This window comes from Setaria italica, chromosome IV (genome assembly GCF_000263155.2).
Source record: "Setaria italica strain Yugu1 chromosome IV, Setaria_italica_v2.0, whole genome shotgun sequence".
Taxonomy (NCBI): Eukaryota; Viridiplantae; Streptophyta; class Magnoliopsida; order Poales; family Poaceae; genus Setaria; species Setaria italica.
In genome coordinates, this window is record NC_028453.1 from 14198196 (window position 1) to 14208187 (window position 9992).

Below are 9992 nucleotides of genomic sequence, written 5' to 3' on the forward strand. Positions count from 1 at the left end.
TCGGCTCCTCACCTTCCGCCGGCTTGTTCGTGCGTCCGTGCGGAGGTTCTGGACCGGAGGCACACGGCTGGAGCTGGTGGCGGCGGTTTTGCCAGCCCGTGAGATGCGGGAGCACGGCGGTTAGGCTGGACACGGAAGGTGGGTTCGCCAGGTTCGCGATCGGGGACACGGACAGTGCGAAGCAGAAAGGGAAGCAGAGGCAGCAGCCGCTGAAGAAGAAGAAGATGTCGAGGAAAGCCAAGGTCAACCAGCTCAAGTGGTACCGTCTCAAGGCCAAAAAGAAGATGAAGTCGCCCAATCCCGAAGTTAGGATCAGGTACAAGCTTGAAAAGGTCTGAACCTCCACTAAATGTTGGTGCACTGTTTCAGATCTCTTGCCATTGAATTTGGAGATTTGATATTATAGCTGCAGTAACAATTTGTTTTGTGGAAATTCAGGCAAAGAGAAAGGAGGAATGGCTGATTGAGAAGCTGAGGAAGTATGATCTCCCAAGGACACCAGAGCCAGTTCATGACCCTGAGATTTTGACTGAGGAGGAGAAATTTTACCTCAAGCGAACGGGAGAGAGGAAGAAGAACTATGTTCCTGTAGGGAGGAGGGGGGTTTTTGGTGGTGTGGTTCTCAATATGCACCTGCATTGGAAGAAGCATGAGACCGTGAAGGTGGTTTGCAAGCCCTGTCGACCTGGCCAAGTGTACGAGTATGCCGAGGAACTAACAAGGCTCAGCAAAGGCACAGTCATTGATATCAAACCCGATAATACCATCATATTTTATCGAGGGAAAAACTATGTGCAGCCAAAGGTCATGTCACCTCCTGATACTCTTTCGAAGCAGAAGGTAAATCAAATTAGTTTTGTGCTGTTGTAACCTTATGCAGTTTGATGTCCAAATATACCTGCTTATTGTGCTTCCTATTTTTTACTTTTATTTTTTAATACGATCATCACTCAACATACTCAGTTTTATTCCATGCTGACATCTGTCTGTTCTCCATAGGCCTTGGAGAAATATAGATATGAACAATCTCTTGAACATACCAGCCAGTTTATTGAGAAGCTGGAGAAGGAGCTTGAAGACTACCAGAAGCATGTTGCTCTATTTAAGAACCGTGAGGGAGCTACCCCTGTTGATGAAGAGACCACTGTTGATGACCCTACAAGTACTTCATATTCTGAATGATCCAACTCTTTAATATGCTGGATCCATTTAGGAAACATGAGAGAGCTGCTCTGGAAAAGACAGTGAAGGTTTGATCATATCTTGCGTGGTTAGAAAACTCTATTCATTATTCATTTATATGTTGCCCTTGGTTGTGGTTCTGTAGAGAGCTAGCTTGAAGTACTAAGATTCAGGTAGAAAATAGTAGCTGTATCATCTTTAGGGATGAGCTGTAGGACATTCTTAGTGAGCTTTATACTTCCAAATTACTAGTCCTGGTTGGTGGGGGGCTATTACTTGAACAATTCATTGATCATCAATCTATCTTCATTAGCCTTTCGAATTACTAGTCCTAGTTGGTGGAGGGCTGTTACCTGAACAATGCATTGATCATCAATCTATCTTCATAACTATAGTAGCCTGGTACTGATTGCAAACGAGTTTTTTTTTACTGTTCAAGCAATACATCCTGCTAGGTGTATTTGTATGGTTAGTTTCATGCTTTCATTTATTGGTTCGGATTTCTGTGACTTAAACCCTGCTGCTGTTGTTTCTTCTGGAGATATTTATACTTCTGTCTATCACTGTCTTCATTGCTAGGAAGTTATAAAATAGGAGGTCTTATTCTTTTGTGGTTGACCTTGTATATAGGGTTTTCACTCCTCAAGCATGGTACATAGAGAACAATGAAATGCTAATTTGGGAGCTGGAAGAGTGCTGGAGTTCCTTCTAAGAAATCAAGTTATATTTATTGTGATTACAAAGGTTTTCAGTCTGCATTGCCACACTCTACTCATTTAATCATTCTTACACCTGTGGCGGATGTCAGAAGTGCACAAGATTATTTGTGCCTCACAGTGGAGCTTCCTCGCATGATCATTGAATTGCGCTGAGGACTTGAAAAGGGTCCAAATATGAAAAAAAAAAGGTATACTCGTACCTAGTTCTCCCTGAGTTAGTTGACACATAGAAAACCATTACTATATGATTTCCAATTTTTAGTTGTAAAACTATTAGTTGCTAATAACTGGAGTAGTGTCTCAATATGATTTCAATGAGCAAATCTCACTGTGGATTGATCCTAGCTTTGTTACTCTTTCCATGCATTTTTCTTAGTTCATTAGATGCATTTTGATTTGCTAGGTAACTTCATTCTGGTGGCTCAGTTGGACAAAGATAGTATTACAACCTGCCAAAGGTTTAGTCCTAGACAATATGGATTAACACAAGGATCATATGATGGATCATGAAGCTTCTGTCGGTTTAAGCATTGGGTCCTTTGCTATTATTTGAATTATTACAGTGATCAGCTAACTTTTCGTTACCATTGGAGATTTGGTATTGTGGTCATTGCTATACAACATCAATTACTGAAAGGAAAGAATTAGACTTGTTTGATCACTGATTTTGGACGTAATGATGGAATAAATTTGTCTTAACTACATATTCTTAAGGCTATAGTTGGTCAAATGGTCCACTCGGTATTGCACATCCTGGCCAGTTGTTGAGCTAGAGGTCTTAATCGGGGTCAACTGACTCCGATGGGTTTTAATAAATTAAGTGGTAAATCACTGTGCCTAGCAGTCAATAACCCATCCTTTTGTGGAGTAACCCAAATGCTTTGCATACCTAGCTCCGCCCAGCGGCCTAGGCACAATGCCCGCACAGCCCATCAAGGTGCGAACAGCATGCCATGAGCCCATGACTGACATGATGTACATGGTTCCAGGCACGACTCAGTAGGCAGGGACCCAAAGCTTTCTTTCTCAGGACTATGGGTCGATCTAAAACTCATCAAATGAACTAATCTGGATCCATAACTACACTTTGGGTAAACTTGCATCCCTACCAAGTGAGTATGCCATTTTATCTTAGCCCACCGAGTTATTGCAGCTCGTGTACCCTGTTTAGCCATGGAGACCTATTCATGGTAGGAAGAAAAAGCTGATCCTGGAAACGGCACTTCTTCTTTTTTTCTTTTTTTCCTTTTTTTTGAGGGCAGGAAACAGCTACTTCTTCTGAAGCTCGTTCTTGACAAGTAAAGATTTCACTGTTGGTTACTTGGCCCTGCCGCTCAGCGGCTCTGCTTCAGCAGTGGGTTAGCTTGGGGAGCGGCCTGCTGGTGTGGTCGCGTTGCGAGCGGGCAGGGGCAGGGGCAGGGGCAGAGCACGTTGGAGTTCTGGAATGTCAGGAAGAGTGCTTGTGCCGCGAGCGCTGCATCTGCAGCCTGCCAGCAGTGTTCTGCGCAAGGCGTGAGCCGAGCAACGGAGAGCGGGGTGTTGTGTGATTGTGAACCGAGCCGTGCCGTGCCGTGCTCGTGCTGGCTCAGTTGAAGTGGTTATTTTGTCACCTCTGAAATTGTCACCTCAGTAAAAGAAACTTCCCTATAAAAAGAGATTAAAATCTGCCTCGAACCATTTATTATCTTAGCGCGACTGCCAGAAACCCCACATGCAGATGCAGGCCCGTCTGGTCCCTTTCTGAAGCACTGTTGGACAGTTGGTGCATGCTCAGTTCGCATTTTGTGTTAGGCCGCAGTCATTTCTTTGACTGGCTCAATCACTTCCATAGCCTTAATAGGGCCCTGACTGAAGGTGATGCGTCACCAATAAATTCTGAATGACTCCTGGTGACTAGTGTCGTCGTCCGTTGGCCCTAGTCCAAGTGCTGATCAAATCATTTCATCCGTGTCAAGGTCCATGAAGTAAAGAACGTGGCAATCATGTCAACGAACTCGTCATCATGCAGGCTTTGCAGCATCTGCTTCGTACGACACAGCGACCACTAATATCATAGAGCATCTAAGCTGATGATACAGAAAAACCTCTTAAACTTTCTTTCTAAAGTGGCATACCACCAAAACCAGGCTCGAGAGATTCTTGGTATAATGTTTCTATAAAAAAGATAGATAAAAATATCGGGGCATCTATGTCATAAAGTTTCTAGGGACGAATGGCTACAAACAGAAATAAGAATTGAACAAAGGGCTTGAGCGTCTTCATTGGACCAATGACTCTGTCATTGGAGACACGGGTTACAAATCCACGTCTGCTATGAGGATTATTGGAGACGTGGGTTATCAAATTCACGTCTCCATTGACTCTATCATATGAGATGCAGATTTGCTAAAATACGTCTCCTATGAAGGTCACATTGCAGACGCGGTTTTTTCACGTCACCACTAGAGACGTGAAAAAACTGCGTGTCCAATGTGTCTTAACCCGTGTCTCCTTTGAAGACGCAGGGACTGAGTTAACATATATAATGGATAGACCAAATCGTCTGGCATTACATTTCTGTTCCTTTTTACCTTACAATTGTAGGCACTTCCAACGAGCTGTAGAAATTCAGAACAGTCCCGTTTACCTATAAATGATGTACACTTTGCAGGAGCATAAAATCGACAATGTACTGTAACTTGTAATACTGCAGTCTTCATCAACTTGAATGAATTTACATTTGTATGCATTTCCAATTAATTACCATGCTTGAGCTGACAGGCCATAGCTCACATCACATCCATGCGCGCCGTGCAGTGCAGTTCACCCTTCAGCTGCAGCCTCCGGCTGCGAAGCCGATCCTGGACTGCGCGACGTCGTAGACGACGCTGAACGTCTGCTGCTGCGTGTTGCCGATGATGGCAGTGCTGTCCGTGGGCGCGAACGCCAGGCACGTGGTGGAGTCATCGACGTTGATGAGGACGTTCCTCGTCGCCAGTTTCAGTGACGCGCCGCCGGCGAACGCCATGCTCACCGCCGGCACGCGCAGCTGCGACGCCTGGCCCTCGAAGCACGTGTCCAGGATGGAGAACGCGGGGGCGCGCGGCGCCCCGCCCATGGCCGCGGCCACCGCCTTGCTCAGCGCCGTGTACACGCCCGTCGGCAGGCGCGTGATCACCGTGCCGGAGTCGATGATCGTCGGCAGGCTGCCGTACTCCGACTGCGACACCGCCAGTGGGCTCCCGCCGACCGACATCCCGGAGAGGGTGACGAAGTAGAGTGAGCCGTCGAGGGAGCTCGACGCCATGGGCGTGTACGTGTACTGGCCCGGGTTGTAGGACCCGATGGTGAGGTACCCCGTCGATGCTGACGTCGGGAGGCAGTATGAGAAGGAGTAGCCGAGGCTGGGCGCGAGCTGGTAGAGCAGGGAGAGCTTGTTGCGCGCGAGGCCGATGAGCCCCGCCGAGCGGCCGAAGAGGCCTTCGTTGTCCTGGCCGCACCCGTAGTAGAAGTCGGGGAAGCTGCCGGAGCCGAAGGAGACGGTGTCCCTGCTGAGATAGCCGACGGAGAACGAGCTGTCGCCGTAGCTGGCCTGGTAGACGCAGACGCCAGAGACGGAGCAGGCGGACGGGTTGAGCGTGGCGGCCTGGAGCTCGCCGCACTGTGACGCCGAGCACGGCACGGAGGCGTAGGTGCTGGAGGACCTGGGGTCGAAGAGCGGGCCGGCCTGGCGGTGGCACGACACGACGCACGGCGAGCACTGCAGCCACGTGAGCGACGACCCCGTGTCGACGACCATGGCGTAGGAAGTGGCCGGCGTGCCGAGGCCCAGCTGGGTGACGTAGTTCCCCACGCCTATGGACGCGCCCGGCGAGAGCGGCACGGAGGCCAGGGAGTCGTCGAGGTGGCCGGCGGCCTTCTTCTTGCTGCGGAGCGACGTCGGGCGGCGGGGCGGCGCGTCATTATTGGTGTCGAGGCGGGAGGCGAGGTGGGCAGCGCGCGCATCGTCGTGGGTGAGGACGGTGGAGAAGGGGAGGTCGGAGGGTAGCGGCGCCGGTGAGCAGGCGCTCTGCGGGTGGTGCAGCGTCAGGTGGAGGCCGGAGCTGTTCCGGTGCGGGAAATCTGCCAGAAAAAAAAATGTTGACGCCTAGCAAGTTAGGAAAATTTACTTAGATACATGTAAAATATATTTTGATACTGCCGATCTAAAATTTTAAATCCATGAGCTAGGGACATTGCTGGTTTGAAAACTAACTCTAGGGCGCTAAAAGACATGAGGTGACTATGATGATTCTACGAATCTTATTAATATTCGTGTTCACAGGATTGTTTTTGTACGTGCGCACGTCGGCACGTGTATGTGAGTACCGTGTTTATAAGAAATAAAAAAGGAGGCCTTGTTCTTTCGGTGCCCTTTAATTTCGATGTACTGCATCTCCATGGAAGTAGCAAACAGCATTTCAGAAGAAAGTCATCTCTTAGCTGATTGTTGCTAGCTTATCTTGCATCACTGTACCAGACAACAGTATAATGAAGCTTTGAACCAGCTAACAATAAGCACGCTGTCAAAGCTATTAGCTAGTTGCCGTGCGCCGCTGCCTGAAGATGACTACTGTGCCCCTAAATTATGGCTGGTGCCGTGGTCTTGTCGATCGCGAGATGGGACAGCGACTCACCACCAGTTGAAAGAGATTAAGGAGCAGCAGCACTGAAGCACCAATAGTAATGCAGTGCAGAAAAAAAATGGCCACTACGAAACAATGCCTGCGATGATGAGTGATCCGGCCGTGTCACCTACTACATGTGCAACCTAGCTATATGCAATCTAGCTACTTGATTTTCTTCGTTCACAAACATACATCTTTGAGCATCTTTGACCCCATTTTATGGCCCGTGTATGTAGGCCAATCTGGTTCCTTTGTTTGGGACCTCGGTGTGTTCTAAATTCCAAGGTTAGGCCGACAGTTTTGGCATTAGCAAAGTGTACGATATAATTGATAGTGCCAACATGTATGTAAATGGTCACAGATAAGTGATGTGTTCGACACCGACGTGGTCCCAAAAACATAAAATTGACTAGCATTTTTTTTATTATAAAACATTTATAGTACATAATGAAAGTACACTTTAATTTATATGAAACTAAATTTCGAGGCACGTATGCTCATACCATTTCCCAATATATATGCAAACTCAACGCATAAAAAATAACTTGTAACCAAAGTTTGAAACGATTTACTTATTAAGATAACCCCATGACAAAAATGGAACCGAAAAAATGCGGTACTGAAAGTGTAACTAATCAAGTTGCTTCCATTAGTGGGCGACAAGAGTCTAGCTAGATATCACGTCTCAGCAATCAGCAAGATGGCTTGCGCTAGGTACGTTCATACCCGATGGTGACCCCAAAGAAAAGCGCAATCCGGGTAAAATGGCGAGCTTGACACTTGACAGTTACACGAGGGAACGGGAAAACGGTTCACGCAAACATGTAAACCATTTGCCTTTAATTTGTGCTTTCCTTTTTCTGCCCAAAGTACAGACGGCATAGTCCAAAACTAGTGCAGAGCTAGGACCATCAAACTAAGCACACATCACTTTTGGGTAGTAAAAAACGAAGCAAAAGTGTTACATATTACGTTGGGTTGAGTACTCATCATCAGTTTGGAAACACTGTGATGAACCAACACATAGTTGTACTACCACTGTATGTGCTGTAGCTTCAAGACTTAATAATAAGTGTATCAGTGTTTTTTTTTAGAGTAAAGGGTGTGAGTGTTGCTAAAATCAGAGTACAAACTTCGTGTTTCTGAATAGTGCTCCCAACCGCAAGACGTGTGAGGATCGGACCACAAATACACCTGATCTTTCTACTCAGCTACCAGATTTAATCAATAGGCCAATTGTCATGATGTGTAGTGTTTTGTTGAAACATTTTATATATAGGTCCACTTGCACGTCCGATGCCCGGCTAGAAAAAAGGAAAATTGTACGCATTATGCTAGGTTATAACAAAAACAGGAACACAAGCAGCAATATTATTACCATATTTTTCTAATCCACTCCTTTGTTTGGATATCAGAGAACATGTCAGATGATATAACCAAATTAAAGTAAAGATTTAAAAAATACTAATTATAACACCCATGGGTCCATACCGGCATCACCAGCCTTATCATGACAAGCCAGAGGACAAAATAGAACTACTTGTACACCAATGTCATAATCATTAATCAGCATTAAATAAGAAAAAATTTGACTTAGCAACTGAGATTTGACACACCATCTACTACTACATTGCTATCTAAGCTCTAGATCTCCAAAAGAAAAGAGAGGAAATATTTGGCCGGCCATCTCGATCGTACGTGCAACGCGCATCTGTTTGTTAGTTGGAGCTGATCGAATTGGAGGTGGCAACAATGGATCGAGCTCACGAGCTTAAAGGCTTGTGGATAATCATTGTGCAAATCTGGCAGCAGTAACGCACCGCCGCCTCCCCAGAATTCATTGGATGCATTCAGTGGGTCACGGTGTCTTAGACAGGAGGGAAAGTGGAGGTTAATAAACGACATGTGATGTCTAAAGAAAATCTTTGCTGGTATAAGTTTGTCTGTTATGTTTTCAAATGAATGTACTTTATCATTGAAGATGAAGAAGACTACTTACTGTATATCAGTATATAGTCCTTGTGAATGCTCTAAGTAAAATAAAAACATGTTATTGCAGAGAACTAGATATGCATCTTTATACTTAATCAAATGAAGAACAAAACTTGGTTTCGCATCTCTTAAACTACTGTCGTCGATGTTCAGAAGCACTATCTGCAATCTCAACGTACCATGGACCGTATATAACTTATGGTAAAATCTAGTTCTACCTCTCAATTTACTACAGCTGGAAGCAGGCAGTTCATCTAATACAATGGTGCAAAGTCACTTACAGAGAGTTACGGTAATTACCATGACAATCAATCTTAGTGGTGATTTATACGTACCGCTGATTTGCGAAGCGCAGACGCTGGGGATGTCCCGGGCAGGAGTTGCGACCGTGAACAGGAGGGAGCAGGCAAGAAGCAGAGGAAGCAGCTCCATGGCGTCCCTATCTACCAATCGAGCCGCGAAAGCTTCCTCTTGAGGCCGCGCGTTGAGCTCAGCTGCTCAAGCCATGGTCCTTTGTGGCCTTTATATAGGGAAAGATTCCTGTGTGATGCGTACGTGCGGCGAGTGGGAATCTCGCCGGTAGCTTTCATCACCTCTAATTTAGTTGCCATTTCGTCTGCCGAAACGATATAGTATGCTGATTTGGTGAAGAAGAGCAATCATGCCAGTTAGTAGTTACTGCACAATTTCTTTAGCCCAGTTGTGTGAAGAGTTGCGCAGTGCAGTGCTATCTAATGCTCTTATCACTAAAGTCCTACTTAAATTTTCATGCATGGCGCCTGAAATTTTCATGCATTATGTACGTAGTACCACGACCCTTTTGTTAACCTTTAGTAGTGGAGACTTTTTTATAATGAAATCAACTATTATTTAAACGAATGAAATTTGTAATTATACAATTACTATATATATATACACAATTCATATACACAATTCAACTAGTATAATAAAATCAACTATATATACAAATAGATCTTAGCGTGTATTATATATACAAATCAAACTATATATCTACAATCTTTCCATCGAGGTGTTGCTCGGAGCGTCTAATTGTCGTCCATCATAATAAAATTCTCCTTGTGGATTTACTACCTCATCCATCAGGAATCCAATGAGACTTCACATATTGCCGCTACTCTTTCTTTCTTCAAGAGTCCTTGTTGAATATTTAACATCTATAATTTAGAAATTTGTGAATGTTGCACAAACAATTAAATATAAGGAGCTAGAAAATAATTAACTAGTAATAGTTTTATTTTACCTACTTTAAAGTTGTGCGGCGTCATCTTTAGTCACTTGGGTCCCATAAAACTGTGCATGTGCTCACAGATGTAGTAGCCACATAGATTATTCCCGGGTTCCTATCTTAAGCACTTCAGTGCGGAAAAAAATAAGTTATGAAATATTCGTGTTATACAATGTACTAAATGTGCAGACTTCATACGTACCAGGA

At 45.1% G+C, this 9992-nt stretch overlaps 2 protein-coding genes across 2 annotated transcripts; one reads left to right on the top strand and one right to left on the bottom strand.

Moving 5' to 3' along the window:
- Positions 1-76: 76 nt before the first annotated feature.
- Positions 77-2614, top strand: LOC101766237 (uncharacterized CRM domain-containing protein At3g25440, chloroplastic). Its single transcript, XM_022825710.1, has 5 exons — positions 77-332; positions 439-840; positions 1000-1270; positions 1813-2089; positions 2305-2614. Exons 1-3 carry the CDS (start codon positions 225-227, stop codon positions 1180-1182), a joined length of 693 nt encoding a protein of 230 aa, XP_022681445.1. The 5' UTR covers positions 77-224; the 3' UTR covers positions 1183-1270; positions 1813-2089; positions 2305-2614.
- A 1795-nt stretch (positions 2615-4409) lies between these two features.
- On the bottom strand, positions 4410-9053 carry LOC101765543 (aspartyl protease family protein At5g10770). The gene is made up of 2 exons (XM_004965246.3): positions 8875-9053; positions 4410-6002 (listed from the first exon to the last, which is right to left on the bottom strand). Exons 1-2 carry the CDS (start codon positions 8969-8971, stop codon positions 4711-4713), a joined length of 1389 nt encoding a protein of 462 aa, XP_004965303.1. The 5' UTR covers positions 8972-9053; the 3' UTR covers positions 4410-4710.
- Between the last annotated feature and the right edge of the window lie 939 nt (positions 9054-9992).